Raw genomic sequence first — 23,871 nt, 5'->3', positions numbered from 1 at the left:
ACCTAGAAAACCCTAAAGTGATGTCCCTGTTTTTTAATACACTGTCTTGGTTTGTCACAGCTTTCCTTCTAAGGAGCAAGTGTCTTTTAATTTTATGGCTGCAGTCACCATCTACAGTGATTTTGAAGCTCAAGAAAATAAAATCTGCCACTGTTTCCATTCTTTCTCCATCTATCTGCCATTAAGCAAAGGGACCAGATGCCATGATCATAGCTTTTTGAATGCTGAGTTTTAAGCCAGCTTTTTCACTCTCCTCTTTCACTCTCATCAAGAGGTTCCTTAGTTCCTCTTTACTTTCTGCCATTAGAGTGGTATCATCTGCATATCTGAGGTTGTTGGTATTTCTCCTAGCAATCTTGATTCCAGCTTGTGATTTATCCAGCCCAGCCTTTCTGCATATGAGTTAAATAAGTAGGGTGACAATATACAGCCTTGTCATACTCCTTTCCCAATTTTGAACTAGTTAGTTGTTCCATGTCCAGTTCTAACTGTTGCTTCTTGACCAGCATACAGGTTTCTCAGGAGACAGTAAGATGGTCTGTACTCCTATCTCTTTAAGAATTTTCCAGTTTGTTGTGTTCCACACAGTCGAAGGCTTTAGCATAGTCAATGAAGCAGAAGTAGATGTTTTTCTGGAATTCCCTTGTTTTCTCCATGATCCAACGAATGTTGGCAATTTGATCTCTGGTTTCTCTGCCTCTTCAAAACCCAGTTTGTACATCTGGAAGTTCTCAGTTCATGCACTGCTGAAGCCTAGCTTGAAGGATTTTGAGCAAAACCTTGCTAGCATGTGAAATGAGCATAACTGTATGGTAGTTTGAACATTCTTTGGCATTGCCTTTCTTTAAGGATTGGAATGAAAAGTGACCTTTTCCAGTCAGTCCTGTGACCACTGCTGAGTTTTCCAAATTTGCTGGCATAATGAGTGCTACAGTTTAACTGCATCATCTTATAGGATTTTAAATAGCTCAGCTGGAATTCCATCACCTCCACTTGCTTTGTTCACAATAATGCTTCCTAAGGCCCACTTGACTTCACACCCCAGGATGTCTGGCTCTAGGACATAATGTGTGCTCACTTGACAAGCGGTGTCAGACTCTTTGCAACCTGATGGACTGTAGCCCATCAGGCTCCATTATCTATGGGATTTCCCACGCAAGAATACTAGAATGGGTTGCCATTTCCCTCTCCAGGGGATCTCTCTGACTCAGGGATCGAACCTGCGTCCCCTGCACTGACAGGCAGATTCTTTACCACTGAGCCACCAAGGAAGCCTAGGATATAATAGAATCCCATTTAACTCTAACACATGACTATAGGAGTTCTGGATAAATTGAGGTTTTCATTTTCAGAGGATGACTGGTAAAGGATAACAGCAACTGAAATTGAATTTTCTTAAAACAGGTACCAACATTTCATTGTACAAGGGAAATAAAACCAAAATCATATAATAAGCCTTTTTACATTTAATTATATGCAAATTCTTAGAAAAAGAATAAATTAAATACATGGGTTTTTACATAACATTTCCAATGAAATTATGATGCAGAATATGACATCCTTACTTCACATTTGAATTCTGTACTATAATAAAAAGAGGGCCATTTCTGTATAATATTCAAGATCTTCATCAATTTTCCCAAAGGCCTTTCCCTTAGTCTTAGGAGATATTCACTTAATTCTCTGAAGTTTCTATCATGTCATCAATTCTGTCGTTCTCTTTTTTCTAACTGATAACTGGTCTAACTCTACCATATCCTCATTTGCCAATGATTTTGACCAGTTCTTTAATATCACTTCTCAGGGTCTTGCAAAATTGTACATCCTTTACAAGATCAGAAATTTCATGTTCCCCATGATAAGGACTGTACCTACATTATATTGTCTGAAATATAACAATCAGAAAAAGACCAACAAAGACAATAGGCAGGAAAAGAAGATCCTAGAATATTTAAATGGGCACTGATTTTTTTAACTGCCACGTTGCTAAGAGTCTTATGATAACTTCACTTCCTCTTGCAACCTCATAACTAGTGAACCTTGATTATTATATGGCCTCAAATCCTCATACAGAGTCCTCATGAATGAGAAAGAAGGCTGTATAATGGGCTTAAGAATTTAAATTACATATTTTCTCCCTTACTTTTACATGAAGCAATAGAAAATACAAGTATCAGTATTTTAACTTTACAAGATAAGCAAACCTCAAAACAGAAATGAACTACAAAACAGTACTAAGTATGTGGAAAATGACTATCTAGAACCAAACTGGGAAATGCACGCCTGTATCTCTGAACAGTACACTGAGGTGGTCCAATGGAACTAAGTGTGAATTCCAGCTTTATCACTTACTATATATAAGAGCATAGGCAAATCTCTGTATCTGAGTTGCAGTTTCTTCATTCCTTAAAAATGGGTACAATATCTGTCTCACATCAGGATACTGTGAGGATTAAACAATACAGTGTATTAAAAGTGCTTCACAAAAGGTTTGGCACATGGTAAGCACTCAAAAAATGGAAGTTAGTATTATTAATAAGTAATGCACACTTAAGCTCATGCCAGAAGATCTTTCTGATGTTTATTCAAAACACTTATGAGATATGTACTTCTAAATGGCTTCATAATCTGTTTTTCTAACAAACAGATAAGAAGCAAATCCAAATTTGTGTCAGGTACTACAGCAAGCACACTGACAGCAGCAGATGAGAACTGATATTGAAAAAGAACACAGATTCTAACAGCAAATTAGTCAGAGGTCATGTTGCATAGGGGCAAAGAACCTGACATGTCTTTTCTGAGATGAGAAATTTTTAAATTGTAAAAATATTAGAAACATGAAGAAAATTATGAAGAATATAACAAACACCTGTGATACCCACCACCCAGCTTTATCAAATTTTAACATTTGGTTATCTTTTAGATTTTTTTTTGAACATTACAAACACAATCAAAGAACCCTGTATATCCCTCCCCAATCCCATTCCCCTCCCTCCCTCTCCAGAGGGAACCACTATCCAAAATTTGTTTGTTACTCCCCTTGCAAGTTTTTAATACTATGAATTCACAACTGTATATCCATCCATAAGCAATTTAGTTTTGTTTTGTATTCAACTTATTTTGTCAGTATTTAATGAGCACCCACATGTGGCACAGTTCCAGGTGCTAGGGACAGAACAGAGAACAAATACATGCCCTCATCAAGTTTATGTTTATTTTTAAACTTTATATAAATGGTATCACACTGTGTACAGCTCATTTCTACAATTTGTTTTTCTGGCTCAATCCTGAATTTCTGAGATACATCTCAGATGCTGATGCTTCTACTTCATTTATTTTAACTGCTGTATAGTATTCCATTGTATGAGTGTACAATTTATTTATAGTCCTCTTGATGGAGATTTGTTTCCAACTTCTATTACTGAAAATGCTATAATGAAACTTCTTTCACATTGCTTCATTCATATGTCATGGTTTCTTTTAAACAACTGATATTCAGTTTTAACCAGATATTGCTAAATTGCTCAAAATAATTTTACCAATTTATACTCCATCAAAAATGTTTAAGTGTCTATTTTTCAGCATCTTTACCAATACTTGTTCTTTATTGCTATTTTGTTTGCATTTCGATGATAACTGGTAAGCTTGAAAATCTTTCCGTATTTATTAATCATTTTATTGATATTTTCTCTTAGTGAGTCTCTGCCTATTTTGCTTTAAGGTAGTTTATTCATATATTCTGGATACTAATCCTTTTCTTGGCTATGTGCATAGAAAATATCTTCTCCCACCAGCTTATTGCTCATCTTCTCACACTGTTACGTCTTTAGTTACAACGAAGTTTTAAATTTTAATACAGGTGACTTTATCAATCCTTAATGGTTTATACTTTTTTGGTGTGTCTTAAAAGAATCCTTTGTTGTACTTAGAATATAAATATATTCTATATTTCTTCTAAAAACAAAGAAACTGGCAGTTATTTTTAGTTATGATATGAGGTAGAAATCTAATTTCATTTTCATCTTTTATACACACACACACACACACACACACACACACACAACCAATCTCTTTTCCATTTCCCCTCACTGGTTTGTAAATAACCTGCTGTCATAAATCAAATTTTCATGTAGGCATGTGTCTGTTTCTGGAAGTTCTATTTTATTTCATTGGTCACTTAATTTATCCCTGTCCTAAGATAAGGTCTGGTATCTGGAGGGGTGGGTACTCTTATCATCTCAGTCTTCCTCGAAGTTTTCTCAGACATTCTTGGTGCTTTATTGTTAAGTATGAACTTTTATATCAAGTTTAAAAAAGAAAAAACCTTTTTAAAAATAAAAAAAATAAAAAATCCTGTTGGGATTTTTATTAAAACTGCACTAAATTCATAGACTACTTTGGGGGAAGAACTGACTTCTTTATAACACTGAGTTTTCTCCTCCAGAGATTTGCATTTCTTCTTACAGATACCTCACAGCACTAGTAAGCGGGAACAAATTTAAAATTGCTGGCTGGAGGGGTTTGGACCATAAGGCAGTGTAAAGGCTGTATGAAGGCTAACTTGCGGTTAGTAACTCACAGAGATTTTTGACATGCCTCTACCCAATGCCACAGTCTAGATGAACAAGGTGGTTTACTTCTAGAAAACTTTTATGCTGAAACTGTAGCCCTCAGCAGAATTTGTAGCCCCAGTCTTATGCATAGTTTTCTACTAGACTCCTCACCTTGAACTGGATGTAGAATTAACTCTCCTGTCCTTTGTACTTCTCATACCTGTCAAAACAGAAACTCAAAGAGTCACAGGCATTTAGCAGATGCCTCCAGAGTAAAAGCCAGCGGAATACATGTTTAATTCTTTGCATTCTTGCTTCCACTTCATTTTTGGCCCTAGGAGTCCTTACTTTCTTATCAGCTCAACTCTACATTAAAACAATATTAAAAAAAAAATTATCCAACATTTCTGTTTTTAGCAGAAAGGTTATTCAAAGTATTTAAAATCTTTTACAACTTTTTATTTGCTTGATTTACCAGTTTTTGTATTAAAATCTCTATGATTATAGACATGTATTAGTAATTCCTTATTATTCTGTTTTTGCTTTCTTAACTTCAAGTTGTATACAAGTTCATGATTATTATATATGCTTGGTGGATTTTTCTTTTAATATGTAGTTGCACTTTATCCTTATTAAAGAAAGCCTTTGGTCTTCCATCTGTTCAATAGCTATAACCTACATCAATTTTCTTTTCCCATTTCTGGGTAGTTTTATTTTTGGTATCTCCATAAAGAGTATATGTGTGATCTTGTTTTTTATTCAAATTGCTATCTGTCTTTGAATAAAGAAGATCAATTCATTTATATGTAAATGTAGACTATTAATATTTTGGACCTATTTCTACTTCTTGTTTTCTATTTATCTTTCCTTTCCTTTTTATTTTTACTTTTTTAAGCTTTCCTTCTGTTTACTGATCAAGCTTTTAATAGTCTCTGCCACCCCCTGCCCCACTTTGCTGGTTTGAAAGCTATAAATGAAATGTGTATTAATTTTTTATCATATATATTTAATCATAAATTGTTCTGAGTCAGAAATTACTTAGTATTTCTATCCTCTTCCTAAACATGATGCGAACCTTAAATGTTATACCTTCCCACTGAACAAAACTCCTTCACCCATACAACCTATTTGTTGTCACCATCCAGAGCTACACTGTGCAGTTTGGTAGCCATTAGACACATGTTGCTTTTGAGTCCTTAATTTGTGGCCAGTCTGCCTCAAGATGTGCTCTAAGTTTAAAATATACACTGGATTTTGAAGATTTAGCATGAAAAAAAAATGGAAGTAAAATATCTGAGTATTTTTTATACTGATTGCATGTTGAAATAATAACATTTTAGGCATACTGGAGCAAAAATTAGTGCCTTTATGTGACTACTAGAAAATTTTTAAGATAGTGCTAATCTAGAGCTTTCATTATAACTTTGTTTTAAATGCACCTTCTTCCCCCTAAAATCCTAATCTATCTTCTATTAATAATAACATTTATAATTATTATATATAACTGAAATTATTTATCCTAGAATAAGAATTTATCTGGATATGAAATGGTATTAAACATTACTTTGTCTTAGTACTGATATTTAAGATATTACTCCTTTTTCTTCTAGCATCAACTATTGGTGATAAGAAATCAGGTAGTTTAATTATCATAGCTCCATAGATAATCTGGCCTCTAACTTTGGTGGTTAAGATTTTCTTTATTTTTGATATCCTAAAGTTTCATCACGTCCTGTCTAGATGTGAATTTATCTTTGTTTAACCCACTAAACACTACAGTTTACTTTTAATTCAAGAATTCAGGTCTTTCTTCAATGCAAAAAAATTCTCTGTCTTTGTGTCTTCAAAATTTAGTTCTCCTCCAATCTGTGCAACTTCTTTTTTTCTGTATTTGATATACTACGTATCTCAATTAATCTCTAGGTAAAATTCTTAGTAATATTTTCCAACCCATTAATTCTCTCATCAGTGGTATACAGGGTAGTAATTACCACCTATTAAGTTTTTAATATACCAGCTATATTTTTAATTTATAAAAATTCTAGTTACTTCTTTTTCATATTAACCTATTCTTGTTTCATCTCTTTTGTTTCATAATTTTGAGCTCTCTATTAATGGAAAGTATCTGTTTTTTTTTTCCTGTTAACTTATTTGAGCATCCTAAAAATGATTTAAAGTGTCTTCCAATCAATGGAATACTATGCAGCCATTAAAAAGAATAAAACCATCCCATAGGTACAAATATGGAATGATCTCTAATTATGTCATTAAGTGAAAAAGCCAAGGTATGTATTAGTATGTATAGAATGCTACCATTTATATAAAAGTGTATACATATAGATGTGTGTGCGTGTGTGCGTGCACATGTATGAGTATGTGTATATATGTTTGTACATGCATAAACTATTTCAGAGAAGATACCAAGAAATTGGTAATAGTGGTTGCCTCTGGGGAGAGGAACTGGGTGGCTAGGGGACAGAGGTGGGAGATAGACTTACTTTTCACTGTTTACCCTTTTGTACCTTTGAATTTTGTACCACGTGCATGTATTACCTAGTCAAAAAAAATAAATAATTCATTTTTTAAAATAAAGTCTTTGTTGAACTACTCCATAAAAATAATTTCATCTGGAGAAAATGCCTGTTCCAGCTGCTGATTTTGTTATATTAATATTAGATTACCTTAGTGAGTTTTAGAATTTTGGTTGTAGACTCCTTTTGAGTAAGAAAGATAAAAAAACAATTTCTCTTTTCCTATTTAATGATTTTATAGTTGTCCTATTTGGATTTCTGGACCCAAATCCACTACTTGGTCTCATTGGGATCAAAGCCTCCAGTTTCATGATGATATCTATCACATATGTACCTTTAATCACTGACTCAGCAATGGCTTCATTCAATTCATGGTCATGAGGCTATATAAATCTTTATCAGCTAAAAGCTATAGCCCCAGGTAATTTACAGCTTTTTCCTTTTTTCAGCCTTTCACAAATATGGGACAGATATTCCAACTAAACCCCTGGCTTCATGTAATAATTCTGGTTCTAGTTCCTGCCTCACATGAAATACTTTAGCATTTTTGATTCCTGACAGGAGCTAAACTATTACATGTCAGTGCCAGCCTGAAAACCCAGTGGGCTTGTGTCTTCAACTCTGTAACAGCTTTTTGTGTGTGTTCCAGTCTGGCCATATGGTCACAAAGATGTTTATGTTGTTTCAGAGCCTAGCTGTATCTTTTGTGCTATTTAACCTACTGTTCTGTATGTTTGGAGCATTTCTTCTTTTTTTGATAATTAAAAGTAATCATTACAAAAGTCATATCATCTCATTATATAGTTTTGAAAACAGAAAATTACTCATAATCCATTCATTCTAATACATCCACTGTAAGCATTTTAAAATACTTCCTCTAATCTTTTTCTTCTAATCATGTCATATTTATAGTTTTTATGATTTTAACCTGTACTATTTCAAGTATTTGTCCATGTTGATATCCAACATCTGTAATCATCATTTTAATGACTGTGTATTAGTCCACCAAACTATACAACTGTTATTTCCCACATTATTGAGAATTTAAGGAGCTTCAAACAATAAAGAAGTTCTCTGTGCCTATCTGTTTTTTTCCCCTCAACAATTTGAATCTGGGGCCTGGTGGTGAGAGAGGCTAAGCAATGGCACTGCCCCAAAGCATTACAGGACTAACAAAATACATGGCTGAGGTTCATAATGATGGCCCTAATACACAAAGAGAAAAGGTAAAATCATATGGAAGTGAAAATGCATTTCAGAAAGATTCCAATCCAAAATGGTTAACAGTAACTTTTGTAATTAAAAGGGTAAGTTGCACAATTCACAAATGTGTACCATCTAGTACTGCTGGTCAAGGCATTATACATTTTCACTAACTTCCAAAACAGAATATTTTGGGTCACATTAATAAAGTTTACTTTCTCATGGTAATACTAACCTTATATTATTTACACAGTCTTCATGAGCTTCAGAAAGTGTTTTTATGTGCTTTGAAGATATAGGATCAAAAAGTAGAACTTCAGTCTGTTCACAAGCAACTGTCAGCACTGACCTGGAAGGAAATGACACATTTCTCTTAGTTTACTTAGCATTCTCTTGTTTTATTGATAGTCATCTATTTATGACTATATAAGATATAGATGAATAACTTCTGTCCACATTAGTAGCAAATATTTAAAAGATTGAGACTATTCACTGTTGCAAGTAGTAGTAGGAAATAGTAGTCTCATACATCATGGTGAAGTATAAGCTGGATGCAGCTTGTATGAAGAGTACCAGTATCTAACAAAATTTTAAACGTGCATATCTTTTATCTCAGCATTTTGTTTTCTGAGAAACCAATCTAGAGAAATAACAATTTCCAAATACAAAGAAGCACATATACAGATATGCTTCATTGTATGGAGAAATTGGAAGTAACCTAAATGTACATGAAAGAAAGATCGATTTTATAAGTCATAGTATGTAATACTTTGCAAAATGGTGCAACACTTAAAAAGGGATAACTTTATATGCATATGAAGGGGCCTAAAACGTATTTTTACATGAGAAAAGCTGGCTTCAGAAAAATATGCTTAAATGAGGAAACTCAGGGAAAGATCATATAAATTAGGCAATTCTTCATCAGTATCTATTAAAATGCACTCAAAGGTCTAGCATACATCCTACCAAACCAGTTTTAGTCAAACTAAACCTTTTCTTTTATGGATTTTAGTACTGTTTCTTGTTTCAGCCCTTTCCTATTACAAAATTACACTTTTAAAACCTTTTACAAACACCATTTTTTAAACTTTTTTATTGAAGGATAATTGCTTTACAGAATTTTGTTTTCTGTCAAACCTCAACATGAATCAACCATCAGTTCAGTTCAGTTCAGTTGTTCAGTCGTGTCCGACTCTTTGCAACCCTATGAATCGCAGCACGCCAGGCCTCCCTGTCCATCACCAACTCCCGGAGTTCACTCAGACTCACGGCCATCGAGTCCATGATGCCATCCAGCCATCTCATCCTCGGTCGTCCCCTTCTCCTCCTGCCCTCAGTCCCTCCCAGCATCAGAGTCTTTTCCAATAAGTCAACTCTTTGCATGAGGTGGCCAAGGTACTGGAGTTTCGGCTTTAGCATCAGTCCTTCCAAAAAACACCCAGGAATGATCTCCTTTAGAATGGACTGGTTGGATCTCCTTGCAATCCAAGGGATTCTCAAGAGTCTTCTCCAACACCACACTTCAAAAGCATCAATTCTTCGGCACTCAGCCTTCTTCACAGTCCAACTCTCACATCCATACATGACTACTGGAAAAACCATAGCTTTGACTAGACGGACCTTTTTTGGGAAAGTGTCTGCTTTTCAATATGCTATCCAGGTTGGTCATAACTTTCCTTCCAAGGAGTAAGCGTCTTTTAATTTCATGGCTGCAGTCACCATCTGCAGTGATTTTGGAGCCCCCAAAAATAAAGTCTGACACTGTTTCCACTGTTTCCCCATCTATTTCCCATGAAGTGATGGGACCAGATGCCATGATCTTCGTTTTCTGAATGTTGAGCTTTAAGCAAACTTTTTCACTCTCCACTTTCACTTTCATCACGAGGCTTTTTAGGTCGTATTCACTTTCTGCCTTAAGGGTGGTGTCATCTGCATATGAGGTTATTGATATTTCTCCCGGCAATCGAGATTCCAGCTTGTGCTTCTTCCAGCCCAGCGTTTCTCATGATGTATTCTGCATATAAGTTAAATAAGCAGGGTGAAATTAGCCATAAGTATACCTTATCTGCTCCCTTTTGAACCTCCCTCCCATCTCCCTCCCCATCCCACCACTCTAGGCTGATACAGAGCCCATGTTTGAGTTTACTGAGCCATACAGCAAATTCCCGTTGGCTATCTATTTTGTATATGGTAATATAAGTTTCCATGTTACTCTTCCCATACATCTCACCCTCTCCTCCCTTCTCCCCATGTCCATAAATTTATTCTCTACATCTGTTTCTCCATTGCTGCCCTATAAATAAATTCAGTACCATTTTTCTATATTCTATATATGTATATTATCTTTCTCTTTCTGACTCATTTCACTCTATATAATAGGTTCTAGGTTAATCCACCTCATCAGAACGGACTCAAATGCATTCCTTTTTATGGCTGAGTAATACTCTATTGTGTATATATACCACAACTTCTTTATCCGTTCATCTGTCGATGGACATCTAGGTTGCTTCCATGTTCTAGATATTGTATGCTGCTGCTGCTGCTAAGTTGCTTCAATCATGTCCAACTCTGTGCGAGCCCATAGATGGCAGCCCACTAGGCTCCTCCGTCCCTGGGATTCTCCAAGCAAGAACAATGGAGTGGGTTGCCATTTCCTTCTCCAATGCATGAAAGTGGAAAGTGAAAGTGAAGTCGCTCAGTCGTGCCCGACTCTTAGCGACCCCATGGACTGCAGCCTACCTGGCTCCTCCGTCCATGGAATTTTCCAGGCAAGAGTACTGGAGTGGGTTGCCATTGCCTTCTCCTCTAGATACTGTATAGTGCTGCAATAAACAATGGGATACATGAGTCTTTTTCAATCCTGTTTTCCTCAGGGTAAATGCCTAAGAGTGGGATTGCTGGGTCATATGGTGGTTTTATTTCTAGTTTTTTAAGGAAATCTCCATACCATCTTCCATAGTGACTGTATCAATTTACACTCCCATCAACAGTGCAAGAGCGTTCCCTTTTCTCCACACCTTCTCCAGCATTTATTGTTTGTAGACTTTTTGGTAATGGCCCTTCTGACCAGTACGAGGCGATATCTCATTGTGGTTTTGATTTGCATTTCTCTAATAATGAGCGACACTGAGCATCATCTTTCCACGTTTGTCAGCCATGTGTATGTCTTCTTTGGAGAAATGTCTGTTTAGGTCTTTTCCCCACTCTTTGAATTGTTTGTTTTTCCACCACTGAGTTGTATGAGCTGCTTGTATATTTTGGAAATTAATCCTTTGTCAGTTGTTTCATTTGCTATTACTTTCTCCCATTCTGAGGGTTGTCTTATCACCTTGCTTATAGTTTCCTTTGCTGTGCAAAAGTTTTAAAGTTTAATCTGGTCCCACTTGCTTACTTTTGTTTTTATTTCCATTACTCTAGGAGGTGGGTCACAGAGGATCTTGCTTTGATTTATGTCACTGAGTGTTCTACCTATGTTTTCCTCTAAGAGTTTTATAGTTTCTAGTCTTACATTTAGGTCTATAATCCATTTTGAGTTTATCTTTGTGTATGGTGTTAGGAAGTGTTCTAAATTCATACTTTTACATGTAGCTGTCCAGTTTTTCCAGCATCATTTATTGAAGAGGCTCTCTTTGCCCCATTGTATATTCTTGCCTCCTTTGTCAAAAATAAGGGCCCCGTAGGTGCATGGGTTTATTTCTGGGCTTTCTATCTTGTTCTATTGGTCTATATTTCTGTTTTTGTGTCACTGCCATACTGTTCTGATGACTGTAGCTTTGTTGTATAATCTGAAGTCAGGGAGGTTGATTCCTCCAGCTCCATTCTTCTTTCTCAAGACTGCTTTGGCTATTCAGGGTCTTTTGTGTTTCCATATGAATTGTGAAACTTTTTGTTCTAGTTCTGTGAAAATTGCCATTGGTAATTTGATAGGGATTGCACTGAATCTGTAGATTGCATTTGGTGGTATAATCATTTTCACAATATTGATTCTTCCTACCCAGGAACATGGAATATCTCTCCATCTTTTTATGTCATCTTTGATTTCTTTCATCAGTGTCTTATAATTTTCTGTGTACAGTTCTTTTGTCTCCTTAAGTTTATTCCAAGATATTTAATTCTTTTTGTTGCAATGGTGAATGGGATTGAATCCTTAATTTCTCTGATTTTTCACTGTTAGTATATAGAAATGCAAGTGATTTCTATGTATTGATTTTGTATCCTACAACCTCGCTAAGCTTTGTTGTATAATCTGAAGTCAGGGAGGTTGATTCCTCCAGCTCCATTCTTCTTTCTCAAGACTGCTTTGGCTATTCAGGGTCTTTTGTGTTTCCATATGAATTGTGAAACTTTTTGTTCTAGTTCTGTGAAAATTGCCATTGGTAATTTGATAGGGATTGCACTGAATCTGTAGATTGCATTTGGTGGTATAATCATTTTCACAATATTGATTCTTCCTACCCAGGAACATGGAATATCTCTCCATCTTTTTATGTCATCTTTGATTTCTTTCATCAGTGTCTTATAATTTTCTGTGTACAGTTCTTTTGTCTCCTTAAGTTTATTCCAAGATATTTAATTCTTTTTGTTGCAATGGTGAATGGGATTGAATCCTTAATTTCTCTGATTTTTCACTGTTAGTATATAGAAATGCAAGTGATTTCTATGTATTGATTTTGTATCCTACAACCTCGCTAAATTCACTGATTAGCTCTAGTAATTTTCCGATACTATCTTTAGGGTTTTCTATGTACAGTATCATGTCATCTGCAAACAGTGAGAGCATTACTTCCTCTTTTCCGATCTGGATTCCTTTTATTTCTTTTTCTTCTCTGACTGCTGTGGCTAGGACTTCCAGAACTATGTTGAATAGCGGTGAAAGTGGACACCCTTGTCTTGTTTCTGATCTTTGGGGGAATGCTTTCAGTTTTTCACCATTGAGAATAATGTTTGCTTTTACTATGTTGAGGTAGGTTCCTTCCATGCCCTTTTTTGGAAGAGTTTTAATCATAAATGGGTGCTGAATTTTGTCAAAGGTTTTTTCTGCATCTATTGAGATTATCTTATGGCTTTTATCTTTCAATTTGTTAATAGGGTATATATCACATTGATTGATTTGCATATATTGAAGAATCCTTGCATTCCTGGAATAAACCCAAGTTGATCATGGTGTATGAGATTTCTGATGTGTTGCTGAATTCTTTTTGCTAAAATTTTGTTGAGGATTTTTGCATCTATGTTCATCAGTGATATTGGCTTATAGTGTTCTTTGTGTTGTCTTTGTCTGGTTTTGGTATCAGGGTGATGGTGGCCTCAAAGAATGAGTTTGGAAATGTTCCTTCCTCTGCAGTTTTTTGAAAGTTTTAGAAGGATACGCATTAGCTCTTCTCTAAATGTTTGACAGACTTCTCCTATAAAGCCATCTGGTCCTGGGCTTTTGTTTTTTGGGAGATTTTTGATCACAGATTCAATTTCAGTGCTTGTAATTGGGTTGGTCATAACTTCTATTTCTTCCTGGTTCAGTCTTGGAAGATTGAACTTTTCTAAGAATCTGTCCATTTCTTTCAGGTTATCCATTTTATCGCCATATAGTTGTTCATAATAGTCTCTTATAATCCTTTTTATTTCTGCATTGTTTGTTGTAACCTCTCCTTTGTCATTTCTAATTTTGTTGATTTGATTCTTTTTTTCTTGATGAGTCTGGCTAAAGGTTGGTCACTTTTGTTTATTTTCTCAAAGAACCAGTTTTTAGTTTTATTAATCTTTACTACTGTTTCTTTCTTTTTATTTCTGCTCAGATCTTTGATTTCTTTCCCTCTACTAACTTTGGGTTTTTTTTGTTCTTTTTCCAGTTGTTTTAGGTGTAAAGTTAGGTTGTCTATTTGATGTTTTTCTTGTTTTTTGAAGTATGACTGTATTGCTATAAACTTCCCTCTTAAGACTGCTTTTGCTGCATCCCATAGGTTTTGGGTTGTCATGTTTTCATTGTCACTTGTTTCTAGAAGTTTTTTGATTTCCCTTCTGATTTCTTCAGTAACCTGTTGGTTATTTAGAAACATGCTGTTTAATCTCCATGTGTTTGTGTTTCTTACATTTTTCTTGTAATTGATATTGAGTATCATAGCATTGTGGTCGGAGAAGATGCTTGATATGATTTCAATTTTCTTAAATTTACTGAGGTTTGTTTTGTGACCCAAGATGTGGTCTATTCTAGAGAATGTTCCAAGTGCACTTGAGAAGATATATTCCTCTGCATTTGGATGAAATGTCCTGAAGATAACAATGAGATCCATCTCATCTAATGTATCATGTAAGACTTGTGTTTCCTTATTAATTTTCTGTTTTGATGATCTGTCCATCAAAAGTGGGGGTGTTTAAAGTCTCCTACTATTACTGTGTTACTGTCAATTTTTTTTTATGTCTGACAGTCAAACACCATTTTGATTTCTGAAAATCTATTGTCTTTCATTGATTTTGTCTTAGTTTTCTGTAAATACTAATCTTTTAGATTCAGACCTAGCAAACGAAATCTTGGACTGATTTCAATTCAGGATTGAAACTGATTTTACTTTCAAATGAAATTCTGAAAGTGCAATCTTTTTAATATATAATTCCAAAAGCACATGAGATTTTTACACTTTAAGATGAAAGTGCATAAGATAGAATTCTAAATGGCCAAACTTTAAAATTCAGAACAAATGTTTTACAAGGTAAGGGAAAACATCTACTAAATTGAAGTCATTTCCATATTTAGAAATCATGAAATTATCCTTTAAAGGGTGTCTGCTTAAATCCTTTTGTGAGGTATCTGAATTTTAAAAATTTAATAACATCTGAAGGATTTTTGTATTAGTTGACTACCATGAGTAAAAATATTCAAATATATCTAATTTTAGAAGATGCATAAATATTTCTGTTAGAAGAGTCATGAAATGAACTTGTCTTCTTCATAAAAGTAATGAATCAATGATTTTTGGAAAGTCTTAATATTAAACATTATAAACAAGAGAGCTAATAAAAGATCAATAAGACTGATAGTCATTTTTCATTTTAATATAATCTATTTTTGTACATGGCATAATTTGTAACTTTTAAAACTGGATGTCATTTGTCCCAATATCAAACTCTATACTTTGTAAATTCCATCTTTGTCATATATAGATTTTCTTTTAGGACTCTATATATTTCATGCAATTTCTAAAAGGTCTGGCAAGTAGCCAAGCAAGACCCCCTCACTGCCCTAATAAACATTTTTAGTGGAAGCTAATGTCATACTGTCTTCTCCAAATGAATTTTAGATATAGCATGTCAGGTCCTACTAAAAAATCTTGGTATTTTTATTAGGATGCAGTGACTTTACAAATTAATCTGGTAGAATTTATATAATCTCATCAGTAATATGCACCGTTTTCCATATATTTAAGATATTCTTAGTAAGAGAACTATAACAATTCTTTGTACATCCTTATACATTTAGAATTGACATAGGAAGTTATACATACACATACATATCCACCTGTGGATTTTGAGGTTGTAATAAATCTGTAGAAAAGTTTACATAGAGTTGATAGTTTTATAATACAGAGACTTCTAATACTTGAATATGGCATATCTTCATTAACAATGGAGATTTTCTCCATGTAGATCATGCCTTGAGATATTTTTTGATGCTCTTGTAAATGTTCTTTTTAAAATTTTGTTTCATTTGTTGTTGGTATACAGAAGGCCAACTGATGTTTAAAATGTTATTTATTCATCAATCTTATTTTAATATTTATCACATGTTATTTTAGGTTTTCTTTGTCAATTATCATTAGTCATCTATAAATAACTGCTTTCTTATTTTTAATACTTTTTTCCTTTGCTGCACCTACTGAAGGCTAGGACCTTCAGTACAATGTTGAACAGAAATGTTTATATAGCAACTCTTGCCTTATCCTTGATCTTTAAGAATACATTTACCATTTCATCATTAAGCACAGTGTTTGTTATAAGGTTTGTTTATTTGTTTTGGTAGATTCCTACTAGTGGATTCAGGAAAGTCTCTTCTACCTCAAATCCGTTACATTTTTTTCATTAATATACACTAAACTATATGAAATATTTTCTCACATTTATTGAAATTATACTATAGTTTTCTTTTAATATGTTAATGTAGTGATTTACAATTAATATATTTTCTAATGTCAAATCAATCTTTCATTTCTACCATATTGCTACATTCAGTTGGCTAAAAAGGTGGATTCACATCTCTGGCTACCCTCCTTTTGCAGAGTTTGGCCCTGAAATTTCCTCACTGCCTCAGTTCTCTACTCCCTTCAAACATAACTGTTTATGTCTTATATTAGATACTGATGTTTTTCTGTAGCTTTTCTAATTATTCTCAGTTGGAGGGTTGGTCTAAACCACCTATTCTGCTACTTCTGGAAAGGTACAATCTCTGCTTCTTAAATCTGAAATTATATCCCCCTTCTCACTCTAAATATTGTATATCTGGGTATTCTATTGATCAACTTAATGAGTATGTTTCATTATTCTTTGTCTTTTCAAAGACAAATCTTTCTGTTGAGTATTTCTACTTGATTTTTAGAATTTCAATAATTTTATGCTATATTTCTGTATTTCCTTCCTTTGGTTTTCTTCAGATTTACTTTGTTATAACTTCACTATTCTGTTATTATTTCTTGAGACAGATACTCAGATAATTAATTTTCCTTGTCTTCCTTTCTAGTTTATTAAAAATCATAATTTTCATACTAAGTACAGATTTATTTATATCCCACAACTTTTGAGATGTGGTATTTTCATTTAGTTCTAAATATTTCTAATTTCTATTATCATTTCTACTTTGACTTATGAGCTATTTATAAATTTTTACTTATATATATTTAACTTGAAAATACATGCTATTAACTTCTAGCAATCACATTATCCTGAGAAACTATTTAATGACAATCTTTTGAAATATGTGGTCTTATAAGAAAGGAATTTTTAACTCATCTTTGTGTGTGTGGGGACAAAACACCATGAGGCAGCTGTTACATAAGTGTGATATTAAAAAATACTAAATATTCAATAGTAATATAAATTAATATATGAATAAAAAATTTAAAATTTAAAAGATAAAAACAGGCTAACCTATAGGTTATAAAAATGCTTGCCAAGTGATATTAATTCTAACTCAAATTGTTTATCATATTATTCTACTAACTCCCAAACATTTATTAATTTTAGAAATTGTAGCCATAATTATCTCTTTGACCCAGATGCCTTTGTTTGGACCATGAACTGCCATAGGAAACTGCATAAAGACCCTCCAAGAATTTCCACATTAAACAGGTAGTCATTCATACAAAACAAACTTATGGTTACAAAAGAGGAAGGAAGGAATGATAAATTAGGTGTAGGAGATTAACAGATACAAACCACTACAGATAAAATAGATAAGCAACAAGGATTTACTATATAGCATAAAGTATAGTCAACATCTTACAATATCTATGACGGAAAAAATCTGAAAAAATATACATATATCTAAGTCACTTTTCCGTACACCTGAAACTAATACAATATTGTAAATCAACTATATTTGTTTTAAAATTCCTTTAAATAGGTAGTTATTAAGTAATTTGTGGTCTTGATATATATTTAAAAAAATCACTCTTAATAGCAATAAAATTGTTCATGGAGCTGAATCCTCTTTTTAGCTTTTGCTCCAGTTAACAGTAAGTATACTGGAAAAATTTTAGCCCTTATAACGCTTGCTGTTAATTTTTACATTCAATTGTATTAATAACTAAGTCACAAAATAATTGATACATCATATTTGATGATATCAAACCTAATCCTTCAGCCCAGATGAGACATATTGTAATACAGTAGTTAAGGGCATAAACCAGAGTACAAATCCTTTGTGTTTAACCTCCTTTCCGCATCTCAGTTCTCTCAACTACATGTTTCTGATATAGAGAAGACTTAATTTTGGCAGTCATGTTCATTAATAAAGTGAGTGTTATTAATGCCTATGGTGGGTATGTATTCAGTGGCTTTTGGCAAAATTATACCACTAAATAAAGGTGAAATTCAATAACAATGATAAGATTAGGGATCTGTAACCATATGGTATTCATCCATAAATCACCCCACTGACCTCATTTACCTGCCATGGGTTCTATCCTGCAGTGGGTGTTCACACTTTGTCAAGAGAATTAATGTTTGGATGGTGCCTCCAGTAGTGCCGTTACTCTCATCTGACTGCTCCTTTTATCTCTGGATCTCCCAAGAATCTAGTTATCACAAATGGGTTACTCTAGGAGATCCTATGGAAGGTACTTAAGTACTAGGATGGCACTCAGTGAACTTGGGGCAGTAACTATTCAACCACCATGGATATATATTAATATTTTAACAACTGGTACAGCTGAACCAATGTGTACTAGCTGAACATCAGGCCTGAATGTGGTATTCTATACATACTCTTTAGTAGTAGTATTGTTTCTGTGTCTGCCTGATTAACTGAGGTATACTATAATGTACATTAATATCAACTCTATGATAAAGTTTTCTCTTTTCTCCTTGAAGTTATCAATTTTGGATGTATATAAGTTAAAAAACTCAATTTCAGAATTTTATTTTTCAGGTGAATTGATCTGATTATAAAGTAACCTATGTCTAGAAATTTTTTTGCCTTAAAGCCCATTTTGTTGATATTAAATATAGCTCACCAGCCTTCTTTTGCTTAGGTGTTTGATATATCTTTATCTTATGTACAAAAAGTACACTTAGTACTTTTATATTATAATTAGTAATATTTGTATTTATTTTCAGTGATTTTTTTATTATACCTTTCCTACTTTCCTTCCCTTTCCCTTTCTTGTCTTCTGGAATATGTTTTTCCTCATTCCAAAATTTTTTCTTCTTCTAGCCCTGAAATAATACACTAATTGTCTTTTGGTGGTTACCTTGTACATTTTAGTATGTACATATTAAAACCTAAAGTTAATATATCACAATTCTCCCTCAAAAAAATAAGGAACTTCGAACATTCCTTCGTAATTTATATGCTATTGTTGTCTTCTATTTTAGCTACACCTTTGTTAATCCCAAAAGACAAAATCAGATTGTTTTACATACAAATTTCCCACTTTATTTGATCTTCATTCCTTCTAATATCTCAAGACCTTACAGCTGAAAACACTTTCTTCTCTCTGAACTTAGAATTCCATTACTGAAGGTCTGGTGGCAAACTTACTGAGCTTTGATTGGATGCTTACGTATTCATCTCATCTTTGTTCTCAACAAGATGCTGGGTATAGACATTCAGGTTGGCAGTTTTTCCCAGCATACTGAAATGAAATTACCACTATCCTCTAATTTACACTATTATTGATGACTGGTTGGTTTTCACTTGCATAGTTACTCCTTTGAAGGCCTTTTTCCCTCTGGCTTTTATAATTTTATATCTGTTGTCCTGCAGTTTCCTATATGGCAAGGGAGAATTCCTGCTAGGGGTGTGTCAGGTTTCTTAAATCATTTGATACCTTTCTTCAATTCTGGAAAGTTCTCAGCTATTGCTGCTTCAAGTTTATTTTATCCTATTATTGCATTTTCGTTAGGAACTAACCAGATACACAGTGTGCATTTTTCTCTTTGTGCTCTGTGTCACCAATCCTCCTTCATATTTTCAGCCTCTTTGCCTCTCTTGTCTGCAATCTGCATAGCTTCTTCACTTCTATTTTCCACTATACTAATTCTCTCTACATCAGTGCCTAATGTATTCTTATAGAGGATAGCATAAGCAAGTCCATATTATTGCAAATATTATCAAATTTCCTTTTCAAAATGCCATTTTAGGAGGTGACACACTTATCTTGATAATGCTGCTATTGCTTAAAACATTTTACAGTTCTTTACAAATTATCTTCTGGTCCAGGTAGCCTTCATTTTTCTTTCTTAGTGCCAAATTGTTTCTAGTCTGGTCTCTATCAAAGACTTAATTTTAATTCTTACCTTCTGTATCACGTCTTCTTTTTGTACTGAGAAGTCCTTGACAGTGGTTACAGTATCCAGTAAGCTGATTTAACTTATACACAACTGAAGGATATGTGAAATCATCTCATTTAACAAGATATGTCAAATTTATATAAAACCATTTTAAGTCCTATAAGAACTGGGGCATATTAGATGTAGTCAGTAGACTAAAAAATTAAAACACTGAACTATTTTCACCTATTACCTTGGCAGAAATGAAAAAGAATGCCAATGTGCAATACTGGCAAGGGTACAGGAAGACAAGCACTTTCATTGGGACTGAGAAGAATAAGGACTGGTACAAAGGGGAATTTAATAATAGGAATCCAAAATCTTCATAACCTTTTACTCATTCTAAGGACTTACCATAAGGACATAAATTTAAAATATCAGATTAGAGGTTTTAACTAATGAAAAATTTTAAACAATGCTGTAGAAATATATTCATTAACATAATTTATAATGTATGAAAAAAGGCAGGCTACAAAACAGTAGGTTCTATTTTTACGTTAAAATAAACATACAAAGGGAGTTCCAAGTGGTGCAATAGTTAGGACTCTGCACTCTTACTGCCATGGCCCATGTTCAGTCCCTGGTCAGGGAACTAAGACCCACAAGCTGCACATGGTGCAGTCAAGAAAAAAAAATTTTTTAACAAATAAAAAGATATATACAAAGAAAAAGATTCATTAGGTATCTATTTACTCTCTGAGATCATAAAGGATATTTAGCTTCTTTCAGTTTCATTTACTGTCTAGGTTTTCTACAGTTAGTAACTAGTAATTATATAGTTGCATGTTATTGCATGAAATATCAGGGTACCTAAATAAAGTACCACCATTTACAAAAATGTTACTATAGGAAAACACAGCCCATATTCAAACAAGAACTATCAGTAATATACTCCTCATTCTTATAGTACTGGTAATGAGAATTCCTTCTTCATAACATTCTATCCCTCTCACCCCCTACCTAAAATTCCACCTTCAAAGAGTAGAAACAACTATTTCTGAAGGCCTGAGAGAACAGGTAGGAGGCTGGAAGGAAAAGAGCTGAGATATGCTGAAGAGAGGAACTGAAGGGTTATGAAGAACAAACTGCCGGTATTTTGGGAGAAACTTTAGGAATAGCACTTAGTTGGAGGAAGGAGTGAGGAGAGGAGGTTCCACAGATAAACTTCAGCAGAATAGTTTCTCCTCTCACCAATCTTCCCTGTATTCAGGTGCACAGTCAGTATTTCAAGTCAACTACTATATTAAGAAAAAGCATTTGCAAGTGAAATGAAATAGGGTGTACCTGCTCAGTGACCCCAGATTCTGATACTTTGCTCCTTCCTTAGCATATTTTATGTCTTTCTTCAGCACAATTTTTTCCTTTGTTTACCTATCATCTTTCAGTTTCTCTAACATGATATGTTAGAGAACCATAGGTCGTTTGACATACCAGTTCCTTCATCTGAAATATTTCTATCCCCTCCCCAACACTGTCTTGACTAATTTATCTCCTACTCATCTTTCCATCTTGGTTAAGTGTCACTTTCTCAGGGAAACCTTGAACACCCTAGTCCACAACAGGTTCCTTCCAGCCTTTATCTCAACTTGTAAATATACATTATGAAATTATCTAGTATGCTTATTAATTTCTAGTTGAACCAATAGGTCCCAAGACTAATGAACGCAATGCCATTTGTTGTTTTGTCCACCACTGCCACCTCTGCCTCTGGAGCATAGCAAGTGCTCAACAAATACATGCTGAATGAGGGACTGAGTGAATGAACAACTAAGCAAATAACTAGGAATCCAAAGGCCCTGATTTGGTATGAGCTGTATTATTTATGAGGGGCTTCCCTGGTGGCTCAGACGGTAAGGCCTCTGCCTGCAATGCGGGAGACCCGGGTTTGATTCCTGGGTCGGGAAGATCCCCTCATGGTGGAACTCTGTGTAAAGTTTTTCCTTTGCCTGCTGTTGAACTTGTTCCTGTACTCAAATAACAAAGTTTAAAAAATAGATATCACTTTGAAAATTCTCCATAGCTCAAAGTAAACCGAGGCCAAACATGGTATTTTAATTATGCAAGAAAAAGGCAAGATACCATTAACAGAACATCTAGTCTAGCCTGGAAACTTCACAGATGCCCACATCACAAGATATTTCTCTGCAGGATCTTAGTATCTTACTGAAGAAAAGGAACGAAGGAACCCACACTTGTCCCCTAAGCGCAAGTCGGGAACAGGGATTCTGCAGGCTCCACACCCTTGACAAAGCTTAGGTGGGAAAAACATGCCTAGGGCGTCAGTGGGAAATGGGCATTTATTCAAAGTGAACTTATCGAGCATCTACGGTGTACCAGAAAGCCTAGCTCTGGACTGGCTCTGACAAAGCTGCCGGGGTTGCTTAAGTCACTTCAGAGAGCTCTGGTCCAGAAGAGGAGCAAACCAGCCCCGGGTTCGCCTACCTCCAAGTGCCGGACGGGGCCTCCAACAGCGACAGAGCGCTTCACAAAGAGCCAGGGGCACGAAAGCCGGCCGCCCCACGGGCACTCGCAAACCCCAGGCCTGGCTGGGCGAGCGGGCCCTGGGCAGCCGCCCACCGGCAGCCGCGCCAGGAGGAGGCGGTCCCCGCCCTCCAGGGGGCCGCGCTTACCCGTCGGGCGAGTACTCGAGGTTGAAGACTGCCCCGTGGGTGCGGGTGCTGAGGTACACCGAATCCGCGGGATGGATGGAACCATAGAGGTTAGTCATGGTGCGGAAATTGTCCCGCGCCGGGTCCACGAACAGCCCGCGGCCCAGGCTGCGCTCTCTCAGCCACCCGAAGAGCCGGGCACCAGGGCTGCCCAGGCGGGCTATGAGGCAGGGCTGGCCGCGGCTCCCGGCCCTACAGTCAGGCCCGGGTGGCCGGCGCGGCGGGGAAGGCGGTGAAGGATCTCCTTGAGCGGAAGCGGCTGAGGACTCTAGAGCTCCGGGCAGCCCGAGCTCCCGCGCGCGCCCGGCGGGGGGCTCTGAGGGGGCGCACGGACTGCGAGGGCTCCCGCCGGGCGACGGGGGAGGGGCTGCGTCAGCCCTGGGCTGTAGTGGCGAGGGCGGGGAAGGGAGCGGCCCGGCAGCAGCCGCCTCTCTCGCGTAGGGTGCCGGCTCCTCAGCCCCGGCTCCAGCCGCCCTATTCCCTCCGGGGCTACGGAGCCCGAGGGGAAACATGGCCAACGCCCCCGCCCCCGGCTCCCGGCCGCTGCCCAGCCGGCCAACACCTCAGTACTCCCGCTCCAGCCGCCACTTCCGGCGTGCGGCCGCCTCACCTCGCCGGCTGGGAAACCCGCGCCGCCTCTCGGTATCATCCGCCGGGGACCAGGAAAGCGGAGACACCATTCGACTGGGGGTGCCACAGTCGGGAGAGTTGGAGGTCTAGAGCTACTGTGTGTGCGACAGTGAAGATGCCCAGGGCCTAGGCTGCATGGGGTAGCGCTAGCATCCGGTAGCTGCGTGCGCTATTGTCAATATGTCGTTATCACTGACCAGACTGTGTCTATGGGGATGACAGGGTCTGACTGGTCAGTCCAAGAGGCTG

The 23,871-nt window shown here is 36.0% G+C and overlaps 1 protein-coding gene across 3 annotated transcripts in view; it reads right to left on the bottom strand.

Annotated features, from left to right (window-relative positions):
- The window catches only part of DCAF10 (DDB1 and CUL4 associated factor 10), a 63,270-nt gene extending 39,621 nt beyond the window's left edge, over positions 1 to 23,649 (bottom strand). For all 3 annotated transcript variants that reach the window (XR_001918453.1, XM_018052193.1, XM_018052192.1), the window contains exons 1-2: positions 22,954 to 23,649; positions 8,523 to 8,636 (exon numbers count right to left, since the gene is read on the bottom strand). Coding sequence is in view for 2 of the 3 variants with exons in the window: in XM_018052193.1 (XP_017907682.1) it covers positions 8,523 to 8,636; positions 22,954 to 23,504 (665 nt within the window). In the remaining variant the exon portion in view is untranslated. The remainder of the gene's footprint in view (positions 1 to 8,522; positions 8,637 to 22,953) is intronic.

Source organism: Capra hircus, chromosome 8 (genome assembly GCF_001704415.2).
Source record: "Capra hircus breed San Clemente chromosome 8, ASM170441v1, whole genome shotgun sequence".
Taxonomy (NCBI): domain Eukaryota; kingdom Metazoa; phylum Chordata; class Mammalia; order Artiodactyla; family Bovidae; genus Capra; species Capra hircus.
Note: the sequence above shows the minus strand (reverse complement) of the source record. Positions and strands in the feature narration are given on the sequence as shown.